The sequence below is a fragment of the Oryctolagus cuniculus genome, chromosome 1, assembly GCF_964237555.1.
Source record: "Oryctolagus cuniculus chromosome 1, mOryCun1.1, whole genome shotgun sequence".
NCBI lineage: Eukaryota > Metazoa > Chordata > Mammalia > Lagomorpha > Leporidae > Oryctolagus > Oryctolagus cuniculus.
Genome location: NC_091432.1, coordinates 1,099,455 through 1,111,892, shown reverse-complemented (window position 1 = coordinate 1,111,892; position 12,438 = coordinate 1,099,455). Strand labels below are relative to the sequence as shown.

Here is a 12,438-nt window from a genome sequence, read left to right as displayed (position 1 = left end):
GAAAAACACAGCTTTAGGGGCAGTCTGTGGAGCAGTTTTTTTTTTTTTTAAGATTTATTTATTAATTTGAGGGGTGGAGTTATAGAGGCAGAGAGAGAGGTCTTCCATCTTCTGGTTCACTCCCTAGGTGGCTGCAACATCTGGGGCTGTGCCGATCTGAAGCCAGGAGCAGGAGCTTCTTCCAGGTCCCCCACAGTGCAGGGGCCCGAGGACCTGGGCATCTTCCGCTGCTGTCCCAGGCCACAGCAGAGAGCTGGATCAGAAGAGGAACCGCTGGGACTGGAACCGGCACCCATGTGGGATGCCGGCGCTGCAGGTGTTGGGTTAATACAACGTTGGCCCCCTGTGGGCAGTCTGGGTGGTCAGAATTAGAACTGTGTCCGTGCTGGGTTCCCTGTGATTGACAGCTGTCTCCTTGGAAGGGAGCATCCTTGTTCCTGAGAAGTGCGCACGGGAGTCAGGGGCAGCAAACGGGCGGGCGCCTCCCCCTCCTCTCAGGTGGTTCTGGGGTGGGCGGGGCGGCGATGCCTGGGCGGCAGCCAGAGACACCCAAGGCTCTCCTTGCAGACTTCTTCCCTGGGAGAGTTGGTGTGCGTCTCCAGTGGTCACTGCACATGTGTGTGCATGTGAACACATGTGTGCGTGTGGAGGGTGAGCGTGCACACACACAGTGCCGTCACCGCTGACCTGGGATCTTCCGGTCATTTGCTTGTGCCTCAGTTTCTTCACCCAAGCAATGGGAGCTGTGGGCGTGTTTGGGCTGCACGGGCACAGAGTGAGCGAACTGTGGGCGCCCTCGGTGGTGGTGAGGGTGCTGGCTCAGCAGGCGCTCGGCAGCCACCGCCGGTGTCACATGAGTGTCTGCAAATATTGTGCAAACATTGGCAAAATTTGGGTGCTGCCAGAGGGCTCCTCTGCCTTGTTTGAGCAGCTGTGGGCAGGCCCTGCGTCAGCCGTCCTCCCTCGCAGGGACGGCTGAGGGGCCGCCCGGGCCTCCTTTGTGTTACGGCACAGAGCTTCAGCGCGCTCTGTTTTGACAACCAGGCCGCTTCCTGGTTTGCCCTTATGCATAACAGGATGAGGCAAATCCTCGGAACCCCACATTGCTTCCTGGTGTGACCTCAGGCGTCGCTCGCTTCTGGGGCTCTCACAGCCAGGAAGGGTCCCCCGTGTGTCTGCCTTCCTTCCGCGAAGCTGGCGTCTCCGACGGCCCCCACCCCCGGAAGCGGCCGTCGCCACGGGCTCGCCGTGGACTCGCCATGGGCACACCCCGCCGCCTGCCGGGGCAGACGCAGGCTCTCCTGGACCACGTCGGTTTCCACCGGTCTCCTGCCCCCGCTGCCCGTGCGCCTTGCCGTGGGGGACCTGAGCCGACGGGATGGGAGAGCAGCCCTCCTGGGGAGACGTGGACAGACGTGCCCCAAGGCCTGACACGCGTGTGGCAGGGCAGGGTGGGAGGGAGAGCAGCACCCCGCTGGCGGTGGCCGGGGCACAACTCTCGGCACCGGCGTGGAGGAGCCGAGGAGTGAGGAGCGCCTGCTCCCGCAGGAAGTGTGTCCACTCGAGGGCCCCGCGGTGGGGACACACTTGGCGCATCTGAGGGGAGGGGTGCAATTAGGGTGCGAAGGTGGCCAGGCCAGGTCACAAAGGCTGGGATTTGGGGCCCACAGGGGACACCAAGCAGCTTACTAGCAAGTTCTGTCCTCTGGCACCTTCTGTACATGGAAAAACAAACAAACAAACCCTTTTTACTTTGAGATAACACGGCCGAAGGAAAGTTCTAGAACTCAATGGAGAGTTCCTGCGGTCTCCTCGCTCAGGGTTAACGTCTCACACGTGGCCAGGGCTGGCGATGGAGGCCAGGAGGTGGGTGTGGGTGTGACCGGGAGCCAGCTGGCTCGGCCCCCTTTGTGCTCCTGTCTGTGTCTCTCCTGGCCCCGGGTGGGAGCTGGGCCGAGCTCTGGAGGCTGGCCCCACGTGGGTTTGCTCACCCTCAGTGTACGCGGGTGGTCAGACGCGGGTGGCGCGTCTGGGGCCAGAGGTTGTCACGGGCTCAGGCCCGGCCGCGGTGAAGGCCCCCGGCCGCGGGTTGATGGACACGTAAGTCAGCAGGTCTTGGGGGCGACCCTCGCCGACGTGGTGGAGTCCGCTCAGCTGACTCCGCCCGCTGGGTGGCGGACAGGGCCTGCAGCAGCTGTCACTGGGGTCTTTGCCAAGTAGGGATTTTCTTTTCTTTTCCTTTTTTTAAAAAGATTTTTTTCTTATTTATCTGAAAGGCAACGTGACAGAGCAATCTCCATCCGTGGTTCACTCCCCAGCTGCCTGCAGCAGCCAGGGCTGGGCTGCTGAACCCAGGCGCCTGGGACCCCGTCCCGGCCTCCCACGGCGGCGGCAGGAACCCGGGCGCCTGAGCCGTCAGCGCTGCCTCCCGGGATGCACCGGCTGGAGCCGGGCGGGAGCAGGGCGGGCATTCCCACCGGCGGCTTCACCAGCTGCGCCACGGTGCCCGCCCCACAAGTACTTTCCCTGTCTAATGGGGTGGAGCCCAGAGCCGTCACTGCTTCCTCTCGTTGCTCGATGGCGCCGGCTGTGGCGCCCGAGGTCCTCCTGCTGCCTGCTGAGCCCCGGGTGCCCCCGTCCTCCAGGCAGCCCTGTGGCCTTCTGGGTGATCTGGCCTGGGGTGCTCCCTGTGGCTCCCGGGCCCCCGGCCGACAGAGTTGGTGGTGCACGGGTGTCCAGTGGCCCTCATACATACTGTATTTCAGTGCTTGTCTGCACGTATGAGGGGTCTTTTTTTTTATTTTTTAAAGGTTTATTTTATTTATTTGAAAGGCAGACTGACAGAGAGGTAGATCAAGAGAGAGAAAAGTCTTCCATTCTGGTTCACTCCCCAGATGACTACAACAGCCAGAGCTGAGCTCCAAAGCCAGGAGCTTCTTCCGGGTCTCCCATGTCGGTACAGGGCCCCAAGCACTTGGGCATCCTCCACTGCTTTCCCAGGCCACAGCAGAGAGCTGGATCAGAAGAGGAGCAGCTGGGACTAGAACCGGTGCCCACATGGGATGCTGGCACTGCAGGCTGGGGCTTTAAGCCGCTGCGCCACAGCGGTGGCCCCATTTGAGGGGTCTTAAAAAGCTCATGGAGGGCCTGTGTTGTGGCGAGCAGGTTAAGCCACCACTGCTGACATCCGCATCTCGTATCAGCCCCACTTCCAATCCAGCTCCCTGCTAACGCGCCTGGGGAAGCAGTGGTTGGGCCCCTGCACCCACGAGAGAGGCCCAGAAGAAGCTCCTGGCTTCGGATTGGCTCAGCTCCAGCCGTTGGGGAGTGAACCAGCGGATGGAGGATCTCTCTCTGCTTCTCTCTCTCTCTCTCTCTCTCTTTCTCTCTCTCTCTCTCTGCCTTTCAAATAAATAAATAAACCACATGTGACTGTGTAAACGTGTCTAAAAGCAGGTGTCCCGGCTTCTGCTGATTCCACTTGCAGCGGCACAGTGGCACAGCGGCAGGAGAGTTGTGTCGGCAGACACCATGAGTTTCCCCCTTTCCCCGCAGCCCCGTGACCGCGGCCGTAGCTCTGCAGTGCCCCGCGCTGGGCTGGGGCTGAGCAGATGCGGGGGTTCCAGGCGCTTTGCATGTGGGCTGTTCTCGGCGTGTGATGGGGTTGTGGGGACGGGACCCCACGCAGGTCATGGAGTGCCCGTATGGAGGTTCGGCTGAGGTTTCTGGTCCCCTCCCACAGGCTGGTTCTCTCTCTGCATTCTGACATCTTAAATGGCGAGAAACCTGACTCCCTGGGCCGTTGCACTCCTCCATGTGTGGGCACCCGTGGCTCTGTGGTTTAGCCATCGTGGACGCTGCCCTCAGGACCACGAGTGTGCAAACATCGCTCACTTCTGTGCTGTTCGCTGTGGACCCAGGGTTGCACAATTCCGCTTCGTGTTCGGAGGGCCAGCCCTGTGGCTGGCACAGTGGCTGCACTGTTTGACGTCTCCACTGCCGTGCACACACGCTCCGGGGTCTGCACGCCCTGGTCGGCCGTGCTGAGCGGCGGGGGCGGGGGAGTCCCGTGGTGGTCTCCTGCTCACCTCTGGGCGATGCCCTTGCTGGCCATTGACTGTCTCTGGCGGGAGCATCTGCCCCAGGCTTTTGCCCATCTTTACACAAAGCGGGTGGGTTGGGGGCTGCTGAACTTTGGGCGTGCTGCATGCGCTCCGGCTGCTCGCCCCTTGTCAGACGTGCGATGTGTGGACTCCTCCCTCCCTCTGTGGAAGCCGGGTCTTGACACACAGCATCTGAGCGCTGTCTGCCTCCCACCCGCCTTGTTCTTCTGTTGCCCGCCCAAGGAAATCCTTCCCAAACCAGATGTCGCGAGGTCTTTCTCGTGTTTTCTCGGAGCCATTTTACCGTTTTGGTCTCTGGCCCGGTTTGAGTTGGCTTCTGTGTGTGAAGGCAAGGTCCCCGCTTCGTTCTCTCGCCCCTGGGTGTCCGGTTCCCCCGGCCATGTTTGCAGACGTGCCATCCCTTGCACACACAGGGCTCGCGCAGAGGCGTCTCGGCTCGCACGCCAGGGCTTCCACTGGCTCCCTCCTGTCCCACTGGCCACCACGCCGTCTTCACTGCTGGAGCTTTGCTGTACGTTTTGAAATCAAAGGGTGAGGCCTTCGGCTTTGTTCTTCTCATTCTCGGTTCCGTATCCAGGGATTGCGTATCCTTGAGACTCCATAAGGACTTTAAGACACGTTTTTCTATTTCTACAAAGAAATCACTGGGACTTTGACTAGGGATCACCTTGAGTCTGGCTCCTGATGGGTGGTTCTGATGTACAGTCTTTTTTTTTTTTTTTTTTTTTTTTTTTTTGACAGGCAGAGTTAGAGAGAGAGAGAGAAAGGTCTTCCTTCCGTTGGTTCACCCCCCAAATGGCCGCTACGGCCAGCACGCTGCACCGATCCGAAGCCAGGAGCCAGGTGCTTCCTCCTGGTCTCCCATGGGGTGCAGGGCCCAAGGACCTGGGCCATCCTCCACTGCACTGCTGGGCCACAGCAGAGAGCTGGACAGGAAGAGGAGCAACCGGGACAGAATCCGGCGCCCCAACCGGGACTAGAACCCGGGATACCCGCGCCACAGGTGGAGGGTTAGCCTAGTGAGCCACGGCGCCAGCCGATATACAGTCTTTTTAAAAATTTACTTGAGAGGCAGAGTTACAGATGGGGGAGGAGAGAGAGACAGAGAGAGAGAGAGTTTTCCACCTGCTGGTTCACTCCCCAAATGGCTACAACAGCTGGAGCTGGGCCAGGCTGGAGCCAGGAGCTCCATGGGGGTCGCCACGCGGGTGCAGGGCCCCAGGCACTCAGTCCATCCTCCACTGCTCTCCCAGGCCATCTGCAAGGAACTGGATTGGAAGTGGAGCAGCCGGCGCTGTGGGCAGAGGCACTGCTTCGCCACAGTGCCGCCCTATGAAGTCCTTCAGTCATGCGTGTGGGGCGCGTTTCCGCTTGTTTGCGTCTCTGCGTTTCTCTCCGTAAGGTTTGAGATTTGCCTTGTACAAATGCTTTCCTGCCCAGGTTCAGTGTCTGAGTCTCTCGTTCTTCCTGGTGCTGTCCCCCGTGGAAAGGCCTTCTTGAGATAGCCCCACTGTCGCCTCTGAGTGTTGGCGTCGGCTCTGTCTCCTGACTTCCTTGTTTGCATTGTTCAGTTCTGTGTACAGAAGCGCAGCTGATGTGGGCTTATTCACTTCTCTGCCCTGATGGGGTTTTGGTGGAATCCTTCGGGCTGTCACGTGATCGTATTTCACACGCATCATTTTAGTTCCTCCTTCCGTTCTGGGAGCCCCATCTAACTGCTCTGGCTGGACCGTCCAGGGCTGCGGTTGAGTAGCAGGGGTGTCCGTGGGCCTGCTGAGGCTTTAGAGGAACAACGTTGTCTCTCACGGTTACGAGCGCTGTTTGCCATGGGGTTTCATACGTGGCTTGTTTTTTATTTTACGTATTAATTCATTTACCTGAAAGGCAGAGTTGTAGAGAGTCAGAGAGAGAGAGAGAGAGAGAGAGAACCGCCACTCCCCAAATGGCTGGGTTGGCTGGAGCTGTGCCGATCTGAAGCCAGGAGGCAGGAGCTTCTTCCAGGTCTCCCATGCAGGTGCAGGGGCCCAAGCACTTGGGCCATCTTCCACTGCTTTCCCAGGCCTTAAGCAGGGAGCTGGATTGGAAGTAGAGCAGCTGGGACTCGAACCGGCACCCTTATGGGATGCCGGCACTGCAGGCGGTGGTTTTACCCACTTGGCCACAGCACCGGCCCTGTGGTGTCTGTAATGCTGAGATAATTTCCTTCTGTTCCTGGCCTGGTGGGAGCTTTATCCCGGGTGTTATAGGTCGCCAAACGCAGATGGGCTCCCAGCTTCGTCGCCAGTCATTCCAGACTGCACTTCTGTACGAGCTTTCCAGTAGCCCCCACGCCGCTGCCGCCGGTGAGGTTTCCACACGCTGCTGACGTGCGGCCGAGGACTCGTGGCTCAGTGCTCGTCAGGGACTCCGGCCTGCGGTGTCTCTGTTGAGCTCTGGCCGCACGGAGCAGGCACGCAAGGGCTGGCCCTGGCTGTGTTCTGCACTGTGTTGGAAGCTTGGCCCTGGTGTGGAACTCTGAGATCCGGTCAGGAGGGCATCGTCTTGAGAAGGGACTCATGTGGTTCTCAGGGAACCTGGTTGGTGCCCACGGGGACAGCGGTCAGGAGCCTGGCCATCCTCTAATCAGCTGTCTCGGGGTGGCCTCTCCCTGCTCTGGGTGTGCCCGCCACAGTGCTGCTGGCCGCGTCCGTCCTGGTGCCGGCCATGGCTTGCCTCCGTGCAGTTTACTCTCCAGCACTGGGAGTGACATGAGCTTCTCGGCCCCAGCTGTTTTGTTAGCATGACAGAAGGCATCCTCGGGCCGTGCTGTGGTGGAGCTGGTAAAGCCGCTGCCTGCGATGTGGGCATCTATTTGGGCACCAGTTCATGTCCTGGCTGCTCCACTTCCCATCCAGCTCCCCGCTAATGGCCTGAGAAAGCAGCAGAAGATGGCCCAAGTGCTTGGGCCCCTGCACCTGTGTGGGAGACCTGGAGGAAGCTCCTGGCTTAGGCCAGGCCTGGCCTTGGCCATTGCCACCATCAGGGGATGGCCCAGCTGATGGAAGCTCGCTCTCTCCCTCTCCCTCTCTATAACTCTGCCTTTCAAATACATGAATCTTTGGGAGAAAAACAGACGACACACTCATAGAGGAGGGAGCTTTCCCGTCTCTTCAGTTTTTGAGGAAAGTTTTTTTAAAAAAGATTTATTTTATTTATTTGAAAGACAGAGTTACAGAGAGAGGTAGAGTCAGAGAGAGAGAGAGAGGTCTTCCATCCGCTGGTTCACTCCCAAGATGGCCACAATGGCTGGAGCTGCGCCGATCCAGAGCCAGGAGCCAGGAGCTTCCCCCGGGTCTCCCACGTGGGTACGGGGGACCAAGGACCTGGGCCGTCTCCCACTGCTTTCCCAGGCCACGCAGAGAGCTGCATTGGGAGAGGAGCAGCTAGGACTGGAACCGGCGCCCATATGGGATGCCGGCGCTTCAGGCCAGGGCGTTAACCCACTGCGCCGCAGCGCCGGCCCCTTGAGGAAAGTAAGGAGGACCAGATCTGATTTACAGTCAGCAACAGGGTGATCATTAAGATTTTCTCCGTTTTTATTCACTTATCTACTGGAGAGGGAGGGAAGCCGGGAACTTCCAGGTCTCCCGGTGTGTTGCCGGGGCCCAGCTGCTCGAGCCTTGGCGGCTGCTGCCCAGGATGGGCATTAGCAGGAAGCGGGGCCAGAGCTGGCCACAGGAGGCGGCCGTCCTAACCGCTGGGCGCGACACCGAGTGCTGGCGCTCCGTGGGCTGTTTGCTGAGAGACCTGTGGGCTATGGAATCGCCAGTGAGGCTGTCAGGTGAGTGAGAGATGAGGCTCGCTTCTCGCGACAGGCGCGCCGGGGTTCCTTCTCCCCGACCTGCGGTGTGTGTCCGCGACTCTGTCCGTTCCGTGCAGGCCGACTGTGGCTGTTCCCGAGTCTCCTCTCACTTCCGCAGAATCCTCGCGTCCCCACCTGCCTTTCTGGCGCTGGTCACTCCAGTCTCTGCTTTTTCTCTGTCCAGCGAATCGGCGGTCTGTTTTGCTGGCGATCTGTTTTGCTGGCATTGTTGGCTCTGGCTGTCCCACTCGGTGCTGCCTGGCATTTCAGCCTGCTTGTGTTGCATCCCCTGGTGTCCTGACGTTGGTTGCGCCACATCCCCTGGCATCCTGGCATTGGACGTGCCGTGTCCCCTGGTGTCCTGGCACTGCTTGCACTCCGTCCCTTGGTGTCCTGGTGTGTCTGGCCACGTGGTTCCTGGTTTCCTGTCTGATGTCGTCCTTGGCCTGGCTGTGAAGAGCCTGATGTTGCCCAGCGCAGATCTGGCGCTGACGTGTGTCCCCGCCCCTTTGCGGCTGCAGCAGGGGGTCTCGTGACACTTCATTGGTGGCCTGACCCCTGGTGTGTCCTGAAGGCGTCCCTGTGCCCTGGGAGAGGGGGAACAAGTGTGTGCTGTGGAGCCCGATGGGGGGGATGGTGTCTGCTCCTGTCTCGTGGGCGGTTCTGTTCCTGGTTACTGCAGATACCTGTGTAGCTTCTGCCTGTGTGTCCCGACGGCCTGTCGTCAGGGGCACACGCGTCTGCGTTGTTCCCCCTTCTTGCTGTCTGGAAGCGCTGAGCTCCACGTCCGGCGTCCTTTGTCTCCTGTGAGCAGTTTTGAGTCGGGGTCTGTTGTGTGGTGTGGCCTCTGCTGTGCGCGGAGTGCACGCAGCATTGTCCCTCCTGCTCGTGCTGTGTGTCGGGCCGTGCGCCCAGCCTGCAGTGCCGTTTGGCTTTTGATGCACAGTGTTTTGTTTTTTTTTTTTGTTTGTTTGTTTTTTTTAAGATTTATTTATTTTATTTGAAAGTCAGAGTTACACAGAAGGAGAGGGAGAGGGAGAGGGAGGGACAGGGACAGGGATAGGGAGAGGGAGAGGGACAGGGAGAGGGAGAGGTCTTCTATCTGCTGGTTCACTCCCTAGATGGCTGCAAAGGCCGGAGCTGCGCCGATCTGAAGCCTGGAGCCAGGAGCTTCTTCCAGGTCTCCCACGTGGGTGTGGGGGCCCAAGGACTTGGGCCATCTTCTACTGCTTTCCATAGCAGAGAGCTGGATCAGAAGAGGAGCAGCCAGGACTCAAAAGGGCGCCCATATGGGATGCTGGCACAGCAGGCGACAGCTTTACCCACTACGCCACAGCACCGGCCCAACACAATGTGTGTTAATTGTCACAAAGCCAATTGTGTTTGAGAAATGATGGCCAAATCTGATGTGAGGTTTTGACCTGTGTTTTCTTGTAAGTGTTCTGTGAGTTTTTTAAAAAGGATTTTTTTATTTTGAAAGAGCTGGGGGTGGGGAGAGACTGAGAGAGAATCCTTCCTCTGCTGGTTTGCTCCCCAGATAGCCACAGTGGGCAGTGTTGGGCCAGGAGCTTCTTCCGGGTTGCCCATGTGGGTGCAGGGGCCCAAGCACTTGGGCCATCTTCTGCTGCTTTCCCAGGCCACAGCAGAGAGCTGGATTGGAAGTGGAGCAGCCAGGACTTGAACCGGCCTCCCTATGGGATGCAGGCGTCGCAGGCCCTGGGTTTTCTGATTTTTTTTTTTTTATTTGACAAGTAGAATTACAGACAGTGAGAGGGAGAGAGAGAGAAAGGTCTTCCTTCCACTGGTTCACTCCCCAAATGGCCGCCATGGCCGGCAGGTCTGAAGCCAGGAGCCAGGTGCTTCTCCTGGTCTCCCATGGGTTGCAAATGGCTGCAAAGGCCGGAGCTGCGCCAATCTGAAGCCTGGAGCCAGGAGCTTCTTCCAGGTCTCCCACGTGGGTGTGGGGGCCCAAGCACCTGGGCCATCCTCCACTGCCCTCCCAGGCCACAGCAGAGAGCTGACCCGGAAGAGGAGCAGCGGGGACTAGAACCCGGCGCCCATGTGGGGTGCCGGCACCGCAGGCAGAGGATTAACCAGGTGAGCCACGGCGCCGGCCCGTTTTGTGATTTTTATGCCTCACCCTTGGCCTGTCCCTGGGGGGAGCTGATTTCCGTGCCGGTAGCTTGGGCCCAGCTCCACTGTGGCGCGTGTGCACGTGTTCTTTGTTTGCTTTCCTTACTGACGAGTACTTCCTGCAGCTCAGGGCCTGGGTCCCGAGGTCTCGCACGTGCCTTTGCCGGGTGCCGTGGTGCGTGGCTGCTACAGAGAGTGGCACGGGAGGAGTTCCCTCGGGTCCCGGCACCGCAGGCCGCCTGCAGGATCAGTAGAGGTGGTCGGCGTCCTGGGCCCAGAGAGTCACTTCCGGAGCCTGGGCATCTGGTGTGGGGTCCCCAGTGTTTATGGGCCCATCAGCAAACGTGGTGACACTGCGGGGCCCAGGACCACCCATGAGGAACCTGAGACCCCGCTTGCCGGGAACTCAAGGGGGGGATGGTGGCACAGAGCTGAGATGAGGACACCTGTGGGGAACAGAGATGCGGACGGGTGCCCGGACGTGCGGTGCTCATGGGGGCTGGGATGGGGAGCTGGGACACGCTGGTGCTTGGGGGGGGGGCTGGGATGGGGAGCTGGGACACGCCGGTGCTTGTGGGGGGCTGGGACGGGGAGCTGGGACAAGCCTGTGCTCATGGGGGCTGGGATGGGGAGCTGGGAGACGCCGGTGCTTGTGGGGGGCTGGGATGGGGAGCTGGGACATGCTGGTACCCATGGGGGGCTGGGACAGGGAGCTGGGACATGCTGGTACCCATGGGGGGCTGGGATGGGGGACACACTGGTGCTCATGGGGGGCTGGGACAGGGTGCCCGGACACGCTGGTGCTTGTGGGGGGCTGGGACGGGGTGCCCAGGCATGCAGTGCTCATGGGGGGCTGGGACAGGGAGCTGGGACACGCTGGTGCTCGTGGGGGGGCTGGGACTGGGTACCTGGACGCGCGGTGCTCGTGGGGGGGCTGGGATGGGGGACACGCTGGTGCTCGTGGGGGGCTGGGATGGGGAGCTGGGACACGCTGGTACCCATGGGGGGCTGGGACGGGGTGCCCGGACACGCCAGTGCTCATGGGGGGCTGGGACGGAGAGCTGGGACACGCTGGTACCCATGGGGGCTGGGATGGGGAGCTGGGACACGCCGGTGCTTGTGGGGGGCTGGAACGGGGAGCTGGGACAAGCCTGTGCTCGTGGGGGCCTGGGACGGGGGCCACAGTGAACGGGGGCAAGGACGTGAAGGTCTCCTTCACTTATCTGAGAGGCAGAGCTACACAGAGGGAGCTGCTCCGCTCCCCAAGTGGCCGCACTGGCCGGGCGCTCCACCCGGGTCTCCCCGAGGGCGGTGGTGGCGGGGCGTGGTCCCCGCTTTCCCAGGCCGGCGCAGGCAGCCGGAATGGGAGTGGGGCAGCCGGGACTCGAACCCGCGCCCCTCTGGGACGCGCGCCCGGGCTGTGGCCCCAGTGCCCGTCTCTTGTGCACGTTCCCCTGCAGGGACGTTGGCCCCTGGCCGCCATGTCCGCGACGTCCGGTTACGAGGGGACTGCGGGGGTCTGCGCCCAGCCGTCGGCGCCGCCCGCGTTCCCCTCAGAGCCCGCGGCTGCACCACCGGGGAGGCCGCGCTCGGCTGCCATCTTCCCGTCCTTGGCATTTCGCGGGGGCTGCGAAGCCGGGGTTGCGGGAGTCAGGGCTGGGTGGGGCCGCGTCCATCCCGCGCGGGGCGAGGCGCCGCGGGACCCTCGGGGGAGCTCGGAGGAGGGCCCGGGCGGGGTCCTCATGGACAGCTGAGGTTCCGGGCGCGGGCCGGGGTCTCCGGGGGAGCAGACGGGGGACAGAGGGCAGCTTGGTGCCTCGCACTGCAGGCCCGGGAGCGGGCGAGGGGCCGCCATGGCGGGGCCTCTGGGCCTCTGCCCGCGCGACCTGTCGGGGTCGCTGCCCTGGGGCCCGCAGTGGCCACCTCCGGCCTCCCAGCTGCATGGTGAGGCTTGCGCATGCACGCTGCACGTGCACCACAGCACGCATGCGCACACTGCACACACCCACAACACGCATGCGCACACTGCACACACCCACAACACGCACGCGCACGCCGGTCTCCTGGGCACAAGGCCTGCTGTGGTCACTGAGCTCCCTCAGGACGGTGACTGGGCAGCCTCGCCCGGCGCCCAGGGCCTCGCAGCCGGCAGGGCTTCCCGCGTGCCGAGGCGGTGAGTGGCCCGGGTGCAGGGCGAGGGCCGCAGGGCCGACGTCTTGCGAAAGGCACGGAGCCCTTGGGCCTCGCACGTGGCCTGACCACGCGGGCGGAGTCGCCGCCTTCTCGCTGGTGCGGGGTTCCTCAGACCCGTCTTGGTGGGTGCGGGGCCAGGGCCCTCGG

The 12,438-nt window shown here is 61.6% G+C and overlaps 1 protein-coding gene across 3 annotated transcripts in view; it reads left to right on the top strand.

The window, feature by feature from the left end:
* Positions 1–12,438, top strand: part of KCNQ1 (potassium voltage-gated channel subfamily Q member 1) — a 275,100-nt gene that overhangs the window by 20,792 nt on the left and 241,870 nt on the right. Inside the window, exon 1 of one of the 3 annotated variants that reach the window (XM_070058251.1) lies at positions 11,923–12,271. The exons of the other annotated variants lie outside the window; for them this stretch is intronic. Coding sequence (XP_069914352.1) covers positions 11,952–12,271 — 320 coding nt within the window. The 5' untranslated portion in view covers positions 11,923–11,951. Of the gene's footprint in view, positions 1–11,922; positions 12,272–12,438 lie in introns of those variants that run through there. 3 annotated transcript variants of the gene reach the window in all.